The following is a 21,397-nucleotide window of genomic DNA, read 5'->3' as shown; positions in this document are numbered from 1 at the left end:
ACTTTGTCCAGGGACTGAACAGTTAGCACCACCTTACAAGATCCTATCATTCACTCTAGACATGGGCTGAACTTGCAATCCAGAGGCCTCCATGACTAATCAAACAGCAAACAGCAGCTGGGTTTGATCTTGGTAGTCCCAACTTCAATTCCACTGCACGTTTGTACATTTTTCCCTAACGAGTAACGATTTCTTTTCGTTATGTTTGTTTAAATTAATTATTTTTGACATTGTTTGAGGAACACACACTTTGACTGCATCTTCACTTAATAGTCAACTATTTGTATTGTTTATCATTTTCAAAAACTATCTCTAGGTATTCTTGCATTGGTTAAAAGGGGAAAACAAAGAGAAAACATTAAAAAAGGGTTCTGAGTCAATGAAACAGTAACTCATGTTGCAAATAATTATATATTCCAAAATAATTTTGTGAATGCATTAAATAAAATTTCAGAGATGGTCTAATTTCAAGTATGAATGAAATGGTTTCAGCCATGAAAAGTGTTCAAGCATGAACATTGTTTCAAGACAAAGTAGACACTGGGCTTTGTGGGGACCCAAAGGAAAGCTGATGTTCAAGGTTAAGATTGTGTTTATACGTGGCAGTAAATGTTTATTTATGCATCGTGGTCGTTAGGTCAGGTTGTTAGCAATATAAGAAAGTTTGTGAGTGAAATTTATTTTAGACTAAGAAGTTACTGTGGCAGTAAGCTTATATGTAAGGTTTGTTAAGTATAAACTGTTTTTGTCTATGGCGAAGATCATTGTCAATCTGTTTGTAGTGGACTTATTTTACAGAAGTCTGGGGGTAAAGACTTCGCCTAAGCCCGGTTAACCTCGGTGTAAGAACCTGTGAATTTTTCTTTATTTCGCACCTTTTGTATTCCTATAGGTTCTATTGTGTTGACTTCTTTGTTTCCATTCCTTTACGCCACTCATGAGTTTTACAAATTGTTACACCGAGGTTGAGCCCATTTACCTGCTGCTGGTTTTTATTATTGTTACAATTATTTTTAATTTTGAGCTTTATTAAGGCAGTGAAAAAATTCTAGTATAGGTAAATGTGATGACCATGATTTGGGTATGCTTTAAATTGATCCACCCTAAATAAAAACCTTAGAAGAATGGCAGTGATTACTAGTCTATTTGTCTGATGTCTTGTGCTGGTGCCTTTTAGAAAATCTTGTCTGCATGACTGGTACATGAAATTGCAGAGACAGCAGTATTTTATAACCTGTCACAAAGTACCTACAATAATTATTGTATAACTTCAAATAAAAGGCTCATGACTTAAGAAGTGGTTTGTATTTAATTATTTGAGAGTGAACATGTTTACTCACCCCATCAAGAGGAAAATATTGGCTCAGTTGCTCGAAGTATGGTTAGCGTTAACCAGCGTTAAATACCTTGACAACGTATTGGTTTTGATACTGCTTAACCAATGGTTAAAGCTAACCATGCTTTGAGCAACTCAGTCCAGATTAATATTATGATCACAGTAAAATTTTTCAGCAATTTCTAAAATTGAAAAGTCTGACGAAGACTTTCCGCTACAAATTACTGGGTCACCAGTAATTGTGTTACTTCTAGAGTCATTTTTTTAAAGTTCCCTACCCCTCCCATATAGAGTCTTGCACCTGTATAACCAATCACCGTCTTCCCGAACCCTAGTCACATTAAACAGTCAAATGTCTTGGGGTTGACGGAAGGGGGGAGGGTGGGAGTATGTTGATGTAGCCTGCAACGAAGTCTTTCCTTTTGTTTGAGGGAGTCTTGCTGGTGGACTAATGTTGATGTCACTTTTTCATCTGGCGAAGAAGAGAAAAAAACCGCACCGACCGAAATCTCTGCCTCTATACCAGCGCTTTCGCACGCCTTTTGACCAAAAGACCCACAAACAGAAAACGCATAAAAAAACCGCTTGCTACGCAGACAAACGTCCAAAATAACGAACATTTACTGAAAAATAAATAAATAAATAAATATTGACTACTGATTGAGTGGCATATAATTTTAATCATGCCTTCCCTTCTAGTAATATTGTTTTTATTTACGAACCAGAAAGATAGGTTGCCCGTAGACCATGCGGAAGTTCAGCAGACATACAACGTTCAATAAAATCGGGAAGGCAAGCGCTGGAAGACTAGACTACTTCTGGTACCCAACTCATCTTTTTGGCGTTTGTTAAGTCAGTTTGCATATTTGCGCGCGTCATCATTGTCCCCTCCTCTTCCGTTGTCTTTGCAAAGGATGTTACGTTGCTCCTCGATATTTATTTACTATATTGCGAAAGTTAGAGTCTTGTATTCAAAGGTGAACTTTTATTGATATCATAGACCATTAAGAAGTGAGCTCTCTTCAGAGTGTTTCAGCTATGTCAACAGCAACAACAACAAGCTATTACAATCAGAATCAACTCGGTAAATGTTCATGACCTGTATAACGAAAACAAAACATACAAGCTAAAGAGGTCTATTAGGGACCTTACGAAAATGAGACAGCTACGGCAATTGGAATACCCAAAAAGCAATGGCTTTTATTAACAGAGAAAATGATCTGTTTTGTGTTTGTTCGTTTTACTTTGTTCTGTTTTATTTTTTCACGCAAATTTCTTTGTCGTCGGTGCACAACTACGACGTGAAATGCCCAAATTTTTAAGTATATTTGACATGTACAACAGGAAAGGCAAAGCGAAAAAATTTTACTGTGTTTTAATGAACTCGGACGCGGTTCCGTATCTTCAGTTACCGGCTGATTTCCCTTAGCTTCTTTCAGGTAACCTGGCGACCTAGAATAATCGTGAAAAAGTTGAAAGAGTGCAAAGTCTACCTTAAGCAACGTTTTCATCGGCGTGGCCGTTGCCGGATCGTAAGGTCCCTATTAACGTACGCAAGGAAAGAAAACGAGAGGGAGACTGGGAACGAGGTTTCCCCTTAAGTCTGGTCGATAGTTCTTTTATTACTGAAGAAGTTTAAGTCTAGAAATCGAAACATCTTACAATCTTGGACAAAAAGTGTTAAGAATTTTACACTTTCTTATGAACGGCGGACACACCAGATGAATTTAGCATCATGGTGGCCCCTTCCACCACCCCTCCCTGATCAGTGTTGTTTTTTTTTTGGAGGGGGGGAGGGGGAAGTATCATGAGTGTACCGGTCTTTGAAGTGAAGTATTCTAAAATTGAACATACGAGGTGCAGTTTTCTTAACATTTTTGTCCAAGATTGTAGAAACGAATCATTTTATTTGTCTTCGAATGTTAAGAAAAGAACCGTTTTCGGAGTGTTTCAGCTATTCAGTCAACAATAACAACAACAACAAATTTATAAGAGTAAGAATAGAATAACTAGAATAACTTAACAGCTAATATAGGACTAGCAATAACTGAAACGTTGATATGTTACTTACACAAAAAAAGTCATGGGCAATGTCAAGTAAAAAGGCCCGTGGAGTGATTGATTTATTTACCTCAATTCAATAATCATCAGAAATAAGAGAGACATCATGCACGGCATTATTGTAAGAGCGCCACAAAATAGTACGATTGATGAGCACAACGTGCACATACGTCCGCTGTATGCTGAATTTCAGAGAAAAACACTCAAGCTATGTATTTAAATAACTAATTTAAGGCTTTGACGAAAACTTGACCAACCGAAGTTTAATACTGTTTTTCACTTAACCTACGTGTAGCCGCCCCCTCCCCCCCTGACTACGCGTAGACTATTCTCCACTCAAAAAACGACAAAACGCCCGTGAATTCAAACACATTATCATCATGCAAAGGAGCATAATTATAAAAGAATATTGAATAAATCAGTGGAACGTGGTTTAAAACATTTTACAATAAGGATATGTTTTCATCTCTAATGTTTGACAAATGTTTCTACTATCCGAGATTTTAAAGCACAAGCGTTTGTGTTTTTTGTTAATGTTTGTTCCTAATAAGGGCCTCTTTATACTCGTCCTCGCACATTGGCTACCTAAACTTCACAACCATCATGTGATTTTAATTTACCATATGGCTCCCCTCCCCCACCCCCCTTAACTATCAAAATTTTGCGAAATAATTAAGCCATTCCCGAGTAGCCCCAAGCCTCTAAGTGCGAAGCCTACATCATACGATACACGAACAATGACAACAGAAAATTAAGAGCATCGGTAGAGACTCTCTTCAAGAAACTGCTTTGTTTGCTTGTGACCAAACTTTTCAGCACATGCCGCTGCTGTAAGGCCTTCCTTATCGACCGCAAGCAAATCTGCTCCATTATTCACCAACAGGCGGACAACATTCAGGTGCCCTGAGCCTGCAGACACGTGCAGTGGTGTGTCTCCATTGCTGTCGACCGCATTTACATCACTGCCTTTAAGAATCAATCTTCGCACCATTCCGGTCTTACCAAATGCTGCGGCTGTATGGAGAGGGATGCTTCCTTCAGAATCCCTTATGGTGATGTTCGCTTTATGTGCAAGTAGCAGCGAAACCATATCGCCCTCATTATCTCTTGACGCTAAATCATCGCCAAAAGCTGAGGCAAGGTGTAAAGGAGTGCTTCCTTCATTGTCTCTCGCATCGGCATTGGCTCCATGTTTAAGGAGACGGCGAGCAATTTTTGTTCGATCAAAAACAGCGCACAGGTGAAGAGGGGCACATCCGTTATTATCTCTGGCCTCGAGATCACTAAAAACGAAATTTTCTTGTAAGTAAAACGTGAAAGCAACACTATCTACGATTAAATGAAGCTGAGAAAGTGGACAATGGAACACTGTTATTGCCAACAAACAATAAGCTAAGATATATAGAAAGCAATCGGGTGCCGCAATCTACTGGCCGACACCTTAAATTTTGCAAGTTGAAAAGTGGCCGGCGTACAAAGCCGATTTTCCGATTTTTGCCGATCCATTATGGAGAACCGAAAAGGATTATATGAGAAAATTGAGAGTTATATAAGAACCTACAAACCTCAACAATTTTTGGAGTAACTGTTTACTTCTGCATGTTATCTTTCCCTGTGCTACTTTCATGCAACCAGTGGTTATAACCCAACATTATTGTTATTATTATTATTATTATTATTATTGAACAGCGATAGCGGAGATGGCGGCGGAAGATAGCGATGAAAAGCGTTGAAAAGTAGAAGAACACGCTGTACGAGAGAAGGAAGTAAAGGATATTCTGCTTAAATTAGTTTTTATTCGCAAAGAAAGGTACTTGAAATGATTGACCAAACGGAAGGCAATCCAAACCTAGACGTAAATGGACGGAACAAATGAACGCCGACCTTCTAACCTGGAAACGCGAGGCCGTGGCGATAACGCAAATGGAACAACAACCATCGCTTGATGGCTATGGGAAGAAAACATGGTATATCAGAATAATCAAAGAGCTCTGGGATGCGAAGGGATATGGAGATCTCGGACTCTCAAGCCAGAGCTTACGCGATCAAGCAGCTGCACTCGAAAAAACGCAAAGAGCCGGAGAGCAGGGGAAATTTACGATGGGATGCACAGACAGAGGGCACGGCAAATTGAAGAGTTTACGCTGGGGGAAACCTGTCCAGGGAGGAACGTTTCGGTGAAAATTCGGAGGGTTTTTTAACTTTGTCTATAAACGCAGATTTATTTCATCTTGAAGAAGAGAGACAGAATCGCAATATGGTAATCTGCTAACAGTCTCAAGCCAAGATCTACTACGTGAAGGTCGAATCGGAAAACGCAAGGCGTCGGAACCATCCGACAGATCTTAGGTATTTGCTAAGCCTGTGCTCCAAGGCCAAATCAACCCAGCGGTGCGTTTTCTGAATGAACGATTAATGGTGGTGTGTCAGCGCTAACAGACGAAGCCATGACGCAGCTCAAACAGAAACATCTCACTCCACAACAAGCAAAATTGGGTTCATTACTCTTCGGGCCGATCGACGATGAGTTTTCAGAATCAATGTACACGGAGATTAATGGTGAGATGGTTAGGCAAGCCGCTTTGAGAACAAGGGGTGCAGGAGGCCTCTCTGGTGTTGACGCAAATGGTTTGTCTTAGAGCATCTAGGGCAAAAAGGAACTCAGTATCATGACACTGAGATCGAAAATGTAGAGGGCGCCATTTAGGAATACGAGTTTTTATTCTTTTTAACTTGCTTCTTCTTTTTTTTAACATCAGAAACGGATAATTTTATTTTGTCTAGACTTAATTTAAAACACCGAAGTGTGTGCAAGTGATACTAGTATTATTATTATTATTATTATTATTATTGTTGTTGTTGTTGTTATTACTATTATCATCGTCATAGAGAGAGAGAGAGAGAGAGAGAGAGAGAGAGAGAGAGAGAGAGAGAGAGCAATAATGAAAAAAGCCAACCGAGCGCATGGTTGAGGAATAGGGCGGCGCTGCCCCGTCCTTCTCCAGCCCCTCCCTCACCCATTATTTTGCGCACTGTTAATCGTTCTTCGTAATCTTTAAAAGTGTTTCTGTTTTACCCTGGCGAAGGAGGAGTGACAGCTAATTGCCATGCTGTGGCTTGCATGATTGGCAAGTCTAAACCTGGCATGGAAGGCCGTGGTTGCTTTCAAAATATCACAAATTTTCGCAGAAACGCTTTAATTTTATCAACCAATTTTTTTAACATTTCGTACCGATCCCCCAGCGACGTAAAAACGAAGCTTCTTTATAAACTAACCCTTTCTTTATAGTGGGATTAAATCAATAAGGTAAAATGATCATTTCACTTCCCTGCCTTCCTTTGTCTCATGACAAGATCAAGAGTTTGAATTTCTAACAATCACGAATGGAATAGTTTATAAGCGTTTCTTCATCAAAACAAGCGTCTGTAATACAAAATTACCTAGTACATAGTTTACCTTTCATAGCTGACCATCATTGACACCCACTCATCTGTCGAAACAAAACAGTAGCCCTCATTGGTAGCGAATTCCATCAACTCGTCATTGTCATCGTCATAGCAGCAGCCCACGTGAAGAGGAGTGGAACCTTTATAATCCACTGCATTAGGATTACTACCGTGTTTCAAAAGAGGCTCCACAAGCCAAAAGCGATGAGAAGTCAATGCAACGTGAAGAGGTGTACATCCCAGTTCATCAACAACATTCAAATCTGCTCCATAAGCAACGAGTATCTCCACAATATCAAGCGCACCAGAATAGCCCGCCATGTGCAGGCACGTTTGTCCACGTACGTTCGTTGAGTTAACTCTGCTGCCTTCCTTGATAAGCAGCTCTGCAATCTCATATCTATCTTCCGCGGCTGCAACATGAAGTGGGGTGTCTCCTTGCTTATTTCGGGAATGAATATCTGCACCCACTTTCAACAGAAAGCTTACATCGTCTGTAGAAAAGGGCAACGGATCATAAAACGTTTCTTGTGCATTTCTTGGATTGTATATAGCAAGGTGAAGGGGCGTGTTACCATCACTATCTACTTGTTGTACGTCTGGTTTGAGTTTAAGTAAAAAATTACTCCTATGACGAGCTAAACTAACAAGTAAAGGTGTCTGCCCTCTTTTGTTAACAGCACGTACATCAGCTCCTCTGTCCACGAGATGTTTTATAATTTCGTCGCTTCCACTTGCAACTGCCCTGTGTAAAGGAGTTTCTCCGTTCTTGTCTCTCGCCTCGAGTGCCAATTGCTGGTCCAACAGTTCGTCAACAGTGGAAAGAAACTGATGGCTTGCAGCAAAGTGAAGAGTTGTTCGACCAGTATCGCCATCGACAGCGAACTTGTCACCGCCGTGTTCTAGATAGTACTTTACAATGTCCCAGTTACCATAGTCCAACATTTCTGAACTTCTACATTTAAACATCGCGCCAAGAATTGAATGCCCCCTATAATCTTTTGAGTTTATGTCACTTCCATGATTAATCAGCAATTCAACAACTGATCGCCTGCCACGTTTTCCTGCTAGATGAAGAGCAGTTCTACCAGTTTTCACGACAGCTGCGATATCACTTCCATTCTGAATCAAAACCCTAACGGTATCCAATCTTCCAGCGGCAGCTGCAATGTGTAAAGGCGTCCAGCCTTGATTATCAGCAGCGTTTATATCAGCACCACGTTGAATCAGCAGCTCAACAGATCTACAAACACCTTCGTAAGAAGCTGCATGCAGAGGAGTAAGATTTGTTTTGTCTAGAGCTCTCACGTCCGAAGTATGATCAACGAGTATCTTCACGATTTCTGGATCATACGTTGCTTGATGTAAAGGTGTTTCTCCGTTGTCATCAGAAATATTGACGCAAGAGCCATTATCTAGAAGAAGCTTGCAGACTTCCACAGCGTGTGAAGCCATATGATGAAGAGGCGATCTTCCGCGCTGGTCGGTTGCATTAACTGAGGCTCCATGTTCTAGTAAAGTCTTCACGATCCATACTTTAGGATGTTCTACGGCCTTCATAAGGGCAGTTTCACCAAATTTGTTCATTGTATTAACAGTGCTACCCCAGTTCAAAAACACTTCAACCAGTTCCTCGTCTACCATCTCTAATGCTTTAGTGAGAGGTGTTTCTTCTACAAAGTCTTTAGTTTCCAAATCAGCACCATGTAGTAACATAATCTGCGCAAGTGCAGGGCGATTGAAGCTTTTTACGACGGCATGTAAAGGTGTTTGTTCGTCTCTACCGCATTTTTGGTTGACGTCTGCACCACACTGAAGCAACTCTTCAACAAGTTTGCATTTCCCTTTCAAGGTTGCAAGGATAAGTGGAGACTCTTTGAGGGGGACTTCAAAGTCTACCTTACAGTCGAGTTCAAGTAGAAGGCTAATACATTCCTCTGCTTCAAAATCTACTGCATAATGCAGTGGTGTTTCAAATGTGTTGTTAATGGCGTTAATATCTGCACCACACGAAACAAGAAGCTTAAACATTTTCACAGCCTTTTGAGGTTTTTTATCTCGCATTCCGCTGGGGAAAACGATATGGAGGGCCGTATTTCCAAATTCATTCTTTTTATTTACATCCATGCCGTTTTGCAGAAGCTGAGAAACTAACGGAAAATCCATGCGACCTACAGCCGACGTTAAAATCGTATCTCCACCTTTTAAACGATAATCTTCCATGTTGTCGAGCACGTCATTGTCAAGTAATTTAAGAACATCGAAAAGACCATGCTCAGCAGCAAGATCGCTTAAAGCTTGGAGTGAACCACATTTTAAGTTTGAAACATTAGCTCCACGCTCCATTAGAAGTTTAGCTACTTCACCTTGGCCTGCGTGCAGGGCGGCATATAAGGGACATATGTTCCCCAAGTAGTTTCTATCCTCCCATGAGAACGACTCTATTTGCCTTTCTCGTAGACGTTCTCTTCTTGAGCTAACATTCCCATTAATGTCGGCTCCTTGTTCTAGGAGCATAGTCACCACATCACAATGTCCGGTACTTGCCGCCTCCTCAAGAGGAGTCAGCAAGGAATCACCGTTGCTAGGGACGGCATCCACATGTACACCACTGTTTAAAAGGAATTCTACAATATCTACTAAACCCTCTCTGGCAGAGGATTGTAACAAGTCAGATTCATAAGACCTCAATAGGTTTGGATCGTTTGAAAGCAAGGATTCGCTGCCTCTGTCAATCAGAAACTTAGCTGTGGTAGCATGACCTCCTTTTAGGGCACAGTACAGCGCCAACAATCCATCCTTGTCTCTAGAGTTAACATCAGTACCATGGTCTAGAAGGTAATTCACTGTGTCGGTTTGTCCCTTTTCAGCAGCCACATGCAATGGCGTTCTTCCGAAAATATCTTTAGCTTGGATATTAGCTCCATGATTGACAAGAATCATTACCAGATCTAACCTTGTGGCCAGGTGAAGGACGGTTTTCCCGCGGGCCGTCGCAGCTAACACATTTCCATCATGTTCAAGAAGGAATTTAACCATTTCTGTATGGTCTCCTTTAGCGGCAAAATGCAAGGGCAACCAGGCCATTTCGTTTCCTGTACGTAGGTCTCCTGCATTCTGTAGCAAAACCTGAACAGTTTGCAGGTGTCCTTTTTCAGCAGCTAACATGAGAGGAGTGTACCCAGGGTTATCTAAGGAACTCGTAAATTCATTGACGTCAGCACCATGTTCGATGAGCAGCCGAACGGAATTTGTATGGCCATTTGAAGCAGCCAAATGCAAAGCAGAGTAACCATGTTCATCCTTTTGCAAAACATCAACACCATGCTCGATCAGTCGCAAAAGATTTCTCACTTTTCCACCTTCAGCAACATAATGAAATGGAGTGCGATCCTGATTATCTAGCATTTCTAGAGACGCACCTCTCTCGATAAGAAATTCTACAACCTCCTCGTCATTAAATTTGGCAGCCAACATAAGAGGTGTCTGCTGTGGTTCATCCCAATCATTCTCCAAACCATCAACAACCGCGACGCACTCCAATAGTCTTCGAATGTGGTGAACCTGTCCTTCCCTTGCAGCCAAGTGAAGCAGCGACTGAGAGTGAAACTCCTGACAGATTGTCTCAACACGCTTGAAAATCTGCCTATGTCTTGGTGACTGCTGTAATATCAACACGGCCCACACTGACTTACTAGGAAAATATAATGAGTTGGCTCTGATCTTGACATTCAGACCTATAAAACTGTCCAGTTTGCTGGGACTGTTACTCTGGATCGCCGTAAACGTTTCCACATCTCCTTCGATACAAGCTGATTGCAGGCGGCTTAAGCCACTTTCCTTGTCTGGTGTAATCAACGCATCAAAGGCCAAAGATTTCAAGGAAAGCTTAAACAAAACAGTCGTTAAAAGAAGTGTTACAAATTACATGCAAATTCTTAACACAGGCACGTTTAACGTGCATGAGCTATTTTGAATGCTTCAGTGTGACTGTACCAAGAATCTACTCTTTTCATCCTAAATTTAGACTACTTTTTGGTGCGAAATTGGTTTTGCTGTACATAATGAAAATGCGAAAAGTTGCGCACAGCTTAGTCGATCCTCATGCTTTTGATTAGGTTTTCTTTGCCTTTTCTTCAGGCATATGCTGAAAATTAAACAAATTTTTAAAGTACAATTAATAACAACTCAACAAACGTTGCTTCGAGGGAAGACTAGAAGTATTCTTCAGGGTTTCTTAAATAATAGTGGGCTTAAGCAATGAGAACGCTGACGTCCCGGACGTCATGAATAGCAACCAGCTCAGACGTTTCCGCACTCAACGAATTTGAATGCCTCTGTTATATCTCCCGCTACCAATTTGGCGAGTCTGAGCACTGAAAGAGACAAAATACCATTTTTGACATGCGTGATGTTAACGCTGTCGTCGCTTAAGGTCCCTAGCGTGGCTCATCGAATATCGATGTCACGAGTTTCATCATTGGCCGTAGATAGTTCATTGTTCACAAGGTTTCCAGGAACGATTCTACTTCATGAAACAGTCTTTAACTCTCACTTACGTAAGGCACTGGTTACAAAACTAAAGAGGTGGTCTCATTTCATGAGTTCAAGTTACCTAATATTGTTGCTGTGAACAGCCAGTCTGTATGAAATGCACAGTCACACAGTTTGCACGTGAAAGTGTTGGGTTTTGCAGTTTTGGCAGCTATAAGCCATGGAACAGTGAACAGCAGCATGTATATGGCCGTTATAAAGTGTTCCGCGTTTTGAGCGCAGTGAAGCTTGACGATAAAGCCTCCAGAATAAATGTACGAGGTCGTTAAACTTTTCGAGTTTGAAATGAAATGTTCACAGGCTAAACACAGCTCATACGCTCGTGATAGTGTGAAACGTGACCTCGGACTTGGAGTTAGCTTGAACCACAGAGGCTCCCTTTTTCTTTCTTTCGCTTAGGTTATGCAGTACAAGGAGTAAAATCTTACTTTTACCACTCTGATCTAACATTAAGAGGTCATGAAGCTGGTCTTTTTTATGCATATTGAGTAATTGTTTCATGTGGTCTTCAGCGCGATGTTCCGCAGTTCCTCCGTTAGCAATTACTTTAATTTGTTTTAGCTAATAACAGTCTCTGCGACTGTACTGGTAGTGCATTTAGAGGTCATGAAAGGAGAAGCGAGACTACAGTTTCCGAATTAAAAGGTTCCTCGTCAATTGCTGCTATGGTGGAAGCCCGGGATATGTCTTCACTTCGTGAAGAGAGGCTGAATCTAAGGTCACGTTTCACACAGCAATTATGAGTCTCGTTTAGCCTGTCAACACAATTTCAAACCGGATGTTTTCCTCAGCGCGTTCAGCCAATAATACAAAGTTTTCTATTTCGGAAAGGTACCCCCCCCTCCCCCCAACCAAGGGTTAGGGGGTGGAGACGTATGACATTTCAGACCACACCAACATGAAACCGCAACAAATTTCTTTTTACGGGCTTCTTTCGCGCTCTTGAGAGGAAAATCGATGTTGACATGGCAGATTTCACGTTAGGACGAAAGCAATGGGAAATTTTAAGGCATACTTCTGATAATTTGAACTGGTTTGTTGGGCTAGCTTTAGGAACGAAATTCCCCCTCCCCCCCGAAAAAAAATTGTTTTATTCCTGGCATGTCATGGAACGGTTGGATGCAGCTGAACTATAAAATGTAATCTAAGGTCAAGATTAAAGAAGATTAAAGAAAAGTTGGGTGATGTAAGTTTGCTTGTTCAATGAAGGCTTTGATGTCAGGTTTACTCATTTCCCATAGGGAAAAGATATCGTGTATGTAGCATTTCCAAACTGTCGTTCCAAAGACAGTTTTGCTTAGAGTTGTTGTTTCAATATATGTGATGAAAAATATTGGCAAAGGAATCGAAACTGCTGTCTTTGTGCCTATTGCAGTTCCATGGTTTTGTAGGTAAGGCTTTCCATTGAAGTGGAAGAAATTTTCTTTGAGGATTAATCTAAGCATTTCCGGCAAGTAATGTGTACGAATGGGTTGTCTGTGTAGAAATTTTCATATGCTTTGTGACAGACAATTTCAATATACCCTCGTTTTGCTGTATATTTGTGTCAAGACTCATAACGTCCATCGAAACAAGAAACGTTCGGTTTTTCACATTTGTCTTTTCAGTGAAAGGTATGATTTCTGTGATTTTGATATTGGTTGTAGCAGTGTATCAACAAATTTTGTCAAGCGCAGAACAAGGTTTTATTGGATTATTAAGAGGAAACCAACCATCCATGTTTTAACTAGGGGGTGGGTCATGCAATTTCCAACCTTGCTTTAGGGGTGGGTCAGTCATTTTTGTGCCGAAGGGAGGGGGTGGGTCATGTGTTTTTTATCAACCACATTTCCAAATGCTCCGGCCCACGCCCCCCCCCTATACTTTTTGACCAGTCCCTAAATACCACTGCTTCGTTAACGTGGTAAATCCCTTTTACCATGGTGTGCATAACCATACCAAATGTCATGCTCACAATTTGCACATAAAGATGTCGGACTTTGCCCCTATTACAGTTCGTAAGTGAAAGAACGTAGGGACTTGCAGGACAGAACCCTGGGAACGAGGTTGGGTTAATTGTTTACGAGAAAATTTGGTCAAACGATTTACAGACATCGCCTCCTTTTCGAAAATCTGTAGTAAAATTATTCATGCAACGTTTAATTAAGGCTGATAGCCTAACATTTACTTTTGAGAAAATTATCAAACTGCCGAAATTTATTTCTGCTCATCACACGTTTTCCACTCAATGAAACGATCTTTAATTATTTTGCCTACTGGCTTCTTCCAAGTTTATTCCTCAACGCTAATAAATTTTTCTACTACATTTAAAGTTGCCCATCTTTATTAAGGCCATGGCCACTGGGTAAATTAGCGTTTTAATTACTTGACGTATGATGTGGTTACGCTAAGTTCATTGCCGGAACGTGAAAGGTCTGTTGAACTTTGCATGGGAGAGAATAAAGGTTGTTTACAGGATTAACTTTCTCGGTAAAGCTTTTAAACTTTTAATCTCAAAATTCACATAGAAATTCTCCAGACTGGTCTTCATACATTCCCTCAAAGTGTTTGTTGAGAGACTCTGTTGAAAGATCAATGTTCCCTCTGGTGACAATTGCATTAATCCTTATAACCTTTTTCCTTGATTATTAATTGATATTATCTAGAGGAAATTGATATTGGTCACTCTATTAGGGCTTAAAGGGTAAAAAAAAATCATCTAGAACCACAATTTCAGCTGCTCATGTCTTAAGCCGTTTTTGGTGTTTGTATGCAATTCTTGTCTGGCAGAACAGCATGGTATTGTTCCCGATGAAATGAAACTCGCTTGCGTGATACCTATTTTTAAATCTGATGATCATTCGCTTTTCACCAACTACCGACCTATCTCGGTACTTTCCAGCTTTACAAAATTATTTGAAAGAGTTATCTATCGTTTAATGCAATAACTGATGAATTTCTCAAATCCTCTGTAGTAACCAATACGGCTTCAGGAAAAATCATTCTACTGCACTCGCGGTAATCGACTTACATGACAAGATTTCGACGGCCTTTGACCGAGGTGAATTTTCCGTAGGTATTTTTCTTGACCTCTCCAAAGCCATCGACGCTGTAAATCATCTCATCGTTTTTGATAAACTCAAACATTACGGTATTCGTGGCTTAGCGCTGGACTGGATAAGAAGTTACTTTTCAAACAGAAAGCAATATGTTGAATATAATGGCCACCGTTCGTTAAGAAATGAAATCTCTTGTGGGGTCCCTCAGGGTTCTATCTTCGGACCTCTATTTTTCTTACTTTACATTAACGACATTAACAATGCTTCTAACCTATTAAATCTGATATTGTTCGCTGACGATACCAATGTATTCATGTCACATAAAGATCCGAACTATCTTTCAGTTATGTTGAACTCGGAGATGGACAAACTGTCAATCTGGTTTAAAGCAAACAATCTTTCTCTAAATCTTAAAAAGACTAAATTTATGGTCTTTAAACCAAGACAAAAGCGTTCAATTTGTAATATTCAAATAAGTATAGATAATCAGATTATTGTTAAAGTAAAGGTTAGGTCTCCTCGCCACTTCTTTTTTTCTCTCTTTTCCTTTATTTTTTGTAATTATTGTGTGCCAAATAAAATAAACATTCAGCAACAAGGGGGATTCATTTGCAACATACGCGTATAGCTGTCGCAATTGCCCGTTGGTATTTTTTTGTATTTAAACGTAAAAACAATAAACAATTCTAGTGGGCAAATGCGACAGCTACACGCGTATTTTTCAAATGAATCCAATCCAAATATCCACAGTTGATATCCTTCCAAGCTACCTTTAGAATCTACTCATGTGAAAACAACAGTCAGCTGCAACAGTTATCGGGAATAAAAAACCAAGTATCTTGTTGAAAATGTGCTTGCCTCGAGCCATATCAAAAACAATGTCACATGGTTTCTCAGGGGGCAAACAAATGATAAAAGAAATCGCGGTCGAGACGAAACAAGACGACGGCTTAACAGTCTAGCAAAAAGTCATTTCGAGTTTTGACAAGATTTACGTCATAATTGTTTGCTGTGAGGACACGTACGGCGCTGCAGCATCATAAGAAGTAACAATGATTACTTCTACCCATGATTTGCCATTATCGTCTTTACTATGAAACTTTCCTTATTTTCTGTTGTCTAGAGTAAACAAACTCGACCGCGATTTCCTGCATTGGCAGCTTGCTTCCTTTTCACCGTTTTACAGTGAACTTTATTTAACAAACCCCTTATGCCCCCCCCCCGCCCCCCCGAGCTTCGCGAGGTTCTGCGATACACGTATTTCTAGTTAATGAGTTTGAGAAACCGTCGTGAAATTTTAAGCAATTGCTGGTTTTCAGTGTCACGCCATCCAAAATAGATCAAAATAAAAATCAAAACCATTCGACAGATAAAGTCCAGAATCTGGGAAATGAAAGGAGGTAAATATACAAAGACCCTTGCCAAGATTTGGGTTGAAGGAATAACTCGTATACGAGATATCCGAGGAAATGTTTTACCCAAATTTATAGAGCTTTGTATGGAGACGCCATGCTGGAGCTCATCCAGATGAGCTCCATCATGGCGGACGGAAACGAACAGAAACATCTGTTACAGAGTTTTGCTACAAAAGCGTGAATTTACCCCTAGAGGAACTCATAAACATTAAAGTAATACTTTTTCTAACACTTGAACTGTTTAAATAGCAAAATTCCTCGAAGAGAGTCAGATCACTTTTTTAACCTAAATGACAGCTCTTTCAGCCGTCATGTAAATGCCGCGTCACGCAAAAGCCTAGAAATTCAAGCGTACTCTATTACAAAACCAAGAACCCTTTTAAATCGAAAATGTGTTTGAAAATTAGTTTTTAGCTGCTCTAAAGCACCATGAAAGTAAAATCTCAGTAGGATCGATAGTTTTGTAGTTTAATTTTAGTGACGTCATGTGAAAACCAACAATATGGGGCTCAAATCTCCTTTTTATTCATGACAGGCAATTTGAGCCCTTAAAATACGTAAGGGAAAGACTTAACGAGAGTTTAAAAATTTTAAAATTTACAAGGATTTGTATGGAAAACCACTCAAGCGTGACTGGGTGGCAAGAGTTGTTTTCTCATACAAATCCCTCTAAGTTTCGGTGGCTCTTGCAATCGCTTCCTTTGAGATACACGGCTGAAAATTTACAGGTTTGGACCATTTTTCTAGAGAAGATGGAAACAGACATCTTCTCAATGCAGAGGTTCATAGTTGGCACTACTCCTGCATTGATTAGAGGACGGAAAGAAATTAATTCTAGTTTCCCCCCTCGGCGTTAGCTTTCTTTCCAACGTATCCACGTCTATTTTTCGACATACATCCTTTCCTGGAACGTTTTCTCTCCAAAAAGCCGTATTTTTGGTAACGAAGTCGGTTCGTCCGCCGCTAGTTAATTCAAAGGTACAGCAGGAAGCAGTCCACATCTCTGAAGGGACGTTAACACGAAAACTCGAATCATCCTGGTAGTTACTGAATCCACCTCTACCAAAGAATCTCGTTTCTGAAGGACCATTAAAGGTCGATGGAATCACTCCGACAACAATAAACATCCGAACGTTTCCTACCACATCTGCTGTTCCTTCCCTCAAACAATTAACTTGACCCCACCGAATGAGGTAACCTTCACACGTTTTCCATGGACCTGAATTAAAATCCCCAAACTGAGGAACGGCATTAGTGTAAACGAAAGTCTGTTTCTTTTTTTCTTGATCCCCTATGCCGTACCGGGACGCTATCAAGTGTCCCCTGTGCAACACAACTTTAACCTTATTACCTGAAGACGACGTCGGGTTCAATTTATTGTACCAATTTCTATCTATCGACTTTCTCAGTGGTGGTCCTCGTATCTTATAGTAAACTTCGCGTTTAGAGGCCTGCCAGTAGTCATCTGTGTTTTGCTGAAAACGTCTATCCAGTGCCGTTCTGCTTTCTCGAAATGTTCCTTCCCTTCCTCTTGGGCGGCGGCCTTCCTCTGCCGATAGTTGGCTTCCGTTAACTACTGTCGCTGAGTAAAGTGGTATTCGATTGTTACAGTCATAAAGAATTGCTACCGTGTTATATTCGCATAAAAAACTGAAATCTTTTCCAGAGACAACGCTTTTGGCATGTGCGTACCGTTCTAGACCGTATGGCGAATGGTTCAATATGTTTAGGCCAACCACTATATTTCCACGAACATCACAAGCGCCGAGAAAGTTACATTCACATCCCAATAAACCTGCAGCACCTACAGTGCTACAGCTGGCCTGCGCCGTTGTCCCAAAACACATACAGCTAGCTAATGTTAATACGATCGCAGCAAAGCCGGCCATGGCTACACAAAACTAAATGAGCACGTTCAGAATATCGAATTTATTGTCAACGCAGTACTAAAAACTGTGCACGCCCTGACAAGTTCTGATTGGGCACTCAAAAATGCCGAAAATAGTTTGAACAATACGTGGCAACAAACGAAGTAAGAACAAACCAAAAGATAATAAGGTTGCCTTATTCCAACTTCCTGTTTTTCCCGCTAAACATAGGCGGAAATTGTGAATACTGAAGGTCTCTAAATGCAAGGAGACTTATACCCTACATAATGCAGAATAATTCTCGAGTACGCCCTACAGGCGAGTGCAGAAAAATGGCAACAAAAGCCACTTCGTTTTAACGGTTTCAATATTTTTGTGTGTGCCTGTGTGTATGCGAGTATGTGTTTATACCACAGCAACTCTAAGAGTCTCCACAGACAGAGATTTAAATTCTAGGGGAATATTTCGACCTTGGGATTAAATGGTGAGACGTGACTGGCATTATCACAAGTAAAAACACGAAAGCGGAGTTATTATGTTCACAAACAAATTGGACGGACTCCAAAATCGATCTCCGGTTTGTGGTCTCCCTCTTCTTCCTAACTGCTAAAAATAAAAATGAAAAACTTCCCAGAAATATTCACTTTTGTCCGCATTGACCACATTATTGAGCCTTGTTCGCAGGGCGTTATACTGCCCCATTAAGAACAGATTATTTGTCGCTTAAGCCATCTTCGAGGTAGACAGACGCAAATCAGACAAAATATATCAAAACGCCCCTTAAAAGTGCAGAGAAAAATCAAACAAGAAAAAGACCCATGCTGTAGATTTTAGACAACTTGCCAACAAACTGATACAAGCAACAATAGTGCACTTGTTATTCAGTCTTAACTAGTAAAGTGAAACCAGAAAAAAATACAATTAATGGCGACGTATATATTCATTCATAGTCTAAGCAGCTTTTGTTTTTCTTTCTTTCTGTCTGTTTTTTTTTTTTCTGTTTTTTTTCAGTGCGATTGTATCAATCAGAATCCTAGGTTCCTGTTGTCGGAAACCAAAATCCATATTTTGAATTCAACGTCACTTGGTCTTCATGTGCGACATTCGTCATTTTTAAGGCAACGTTGATACTTTCGATGACTATGTCAACTGCACATCACTTTTGTAAAGATCGCTAAGATAGTAACTAAAAAAATAAATAAACAAATAATTACAATACTTTTTTACTTAGTCAATATGTGTCTACTATTCCAAATTTTTGCTCCACGACAGTTGCAAAAACGCTCATATAAGCGAATCCTGACATAGAATTCGGAATTTTGGAATCCGGAATACAGGTCAAGGAATGTAGAATTCAACTGACGATTGAAATCCGGAATCCAATTTCCACTGACAAAGTATCCATAATTCAGCATCCGAAATTCAGAAGGGTGGAATCCAGACTCCAAGACTGTCTTGGATTCCTTTACATGGGGCGAATGATTTGCTGTGGCTTAGAGATAATCATTTACATGCCTTGCCTCTGCGAAATTTCCTCGTTTAATTAAACCAGTAGCGGAAGGCGAAAAATGGAGCATATTTCCTTGCAAAGCTATATCGTCCTCTGTTAGTTTTTCAAGAAATCACTCGCACCCCTTCCCAGCAGCGTGAATGCACTTTTGCTAACCCAATAGTTTAAGTCAATAGTAAAAAACAAACAAACAAACAAACAAACAAAACAAAAAAAGGGTCACCCATTCCACTGGAGTTAAGCATTGATTCATTACCTGGCTAAGAAAAGATTTATAAGTTCATTTAATAGTATATTAATTTCGCCCTTTTTAGAACTACCATAAAAATTCAAAACACAGTAGCTGGTAATAATAGCACTTGTCTATTAATAATGGTATCAGTAAATCGCAAACATTTTTAATTTCACATTTTTCTAAGACACAATGACGCGGATTTGGCTTAACAGTACGTTCCAAAACAGATGACACTATTGGTTATCAATGAAGTGAAAAAGGACTAAATTGGGTTATGACGGAATCCATCAGGAAATTCAGTAATTTTACTTTCACTGGACAAAAACCTTACACCAGAATATTTTCAGCCATATCGCATTTTACACTTTTCAAGGGCTATAGATGTATCTAGTTGTAGCTTTTGCTAAGTGCCATTGAAAGAAAAAGAATTTGCCTATATCACCGGTTTTAGCTCCAGTGTTTATACGAACATTTCAGCTGCTGAGGCGAGAATTTCCACTACCAGCACTCCTCGTTCCTACATTTCTGTCATGCTCTTGGCCTTAAAATCGCTCTTATTCTTCTGCTTAGACATTTTTGAACCTTAAACTTGTCGAGTTTCAATCAGCGAAAGGGAAATAACATAGGTTAGCGCGAACTTAAAATAGCGAGTTGTTGTTCGTACAAGTACAGTAGTGTGGCAGAGAACAACGTCCGAACTTGTTTACAACAAACGGGTCATCAAAAGTCACGTGAAACTACACGTTAAATCTAACGCTACTAAAATCTCCAGGGAATCTACACCTTACATTACACTTACATTACACTTTTCACAGCACGATCGAGAATTTTTCTGCCTGCTGTAATGCTTCGCGTGGCATTAAGCCGGCTCCCTCGCAAGCCGACCGTCTTCGCTCGGCTTGCTCGTTGGCAATTAGTTGTCTGTAATAACACCAAAGACAATTTCTTTCGGGAGCCGTTTCAAAATGCACAGGAATCGAGAAAACACATGTAAAATCGTCAGTATAGTATGGTGTCTCTGCAGTTAATCCAAGTTATTTCTGAAATATTTATTAATATGACTACTTTCTTTTCGTTTACGTTTTGTAAACTGCATGGATGAAGATAAACAACATTTTAGATCTTATAGATAATACTGCTTACCATGGCAAGGGCTAAAATGGTGCTCTCTCCAGAAACTGATCCGGTGCCAAGTTTTATGAAATCTTCACCTTCAGTTATAAACAAAAATATACTGAATGTACAGGTAAAATATATATTACGTGGAGATTTTTTCTTATGACGTCAAAAAGCGCTATAACCTAGTGGCGATATAAAATTAATAGAGGAGGAAAATTATTATGCAGACACGGGCTCTAGGATTTTGTCTGGAGTTGTCTTTGACCCGGCGCTCACTGTAAAGACTCGGATTGCATTGAAGCCGTCTCCCTATGTCACGGCTGTCTATTGTTAATTTTGTTACTGCTGGTCAATAACGTCTGGCAAGAAATCAATGCTTGTAAATGGGTAAATGACAAAATAGCAACCTCTGTGTAAACACGTATGTCTCCCATTATATCAAACGTTTAACAAACAACAAAGAGATGAACGTTGAAACTGAAAAGTCGAACAACTCCAAGACAACAACAGCACGTGATTGCAACATCTTCGTCCTCCCTCTTAAAGATTTTCAAGCCGTTCCTTTTCTTGTATTTCCTGTGCAAGTTATGAGGGGTTCTTTTTATGTTTCATTCAATTTGATGGCAGTAGAGTGTAATTCCCAGCGTTCAAAGTTGGATAGATTTCGTGACAAAGCGCCATTAGGATTCCTTACGATTGAAGTCTTCCTGACATCAGATCCCGACTTTAATCTCCGATTCCGGATAAAGAATTAAATTTATAATTTAGTAAACTTATTATTTCATTTTGATCAGTCTCAGTTTCTTTTAAACAG

The 21,397-nt window shown here is 40.0% G+C and overlaps 2 protein-coding genes across 2 annotated transcripts; both read right to left on the bottom strand.

Moving 5' to 3' along the window:
- Positions 1-4,148: 4,148 nt before the first annotated feature.
- LOC140923465 (uncharacterized) lies at positions 4,149-20,737 on the bottom strand. Its single transcript, XM_073373556.1, has 4 exons — positions 20,608-20,737; positions 6,855-10,732; positions 5,290-5,346; positions 4,149-4,680 (listed from the first exon to the last, which is right to left on the bottom strand). Exons 1-4 carry the CDS (start codon positions 20,608-20,610, stop codon positions 4,149-4,151), a joined length of 4,470 nt encoding a protein of 1,489 aa, XP_073229657.1. The 5' UTR covers positions 20,611-20,737.
- Positions 16,622-17,770, bottom strand: LOC140923467 (uncharacterized). Its single transcript, XM_073373557.1, has one exon. The coding sequence runs from the start codon at positions 17,738-17,740 to the stop codon at positions 16,622-16,624; it is 1,119 nt and encodes a 372-aa protein (XP_073229658.1). The 5' UTR covers positions 17,741-17,770.
- Positions 20,738-21,397: the final 660 nt, after the last annotated feature.

Source organism: Porites lutea, chromosome 13 (assembly GCF_958299795.1).
Source record: "Porites lutea chromosome 13, jaPorLute2.1, whole genome shotgun sequence".
Lineage (NCBI taxonomy): Eukaryota > Metazoa > Cnidaria > Anthozoa > Scleractinia > Poritidae > Porites > Porites lutea.
Note: the sequence above shows the minus strand (reverse complement) of the source record. Positions and strands in the feature narration are given on the sequence as shown.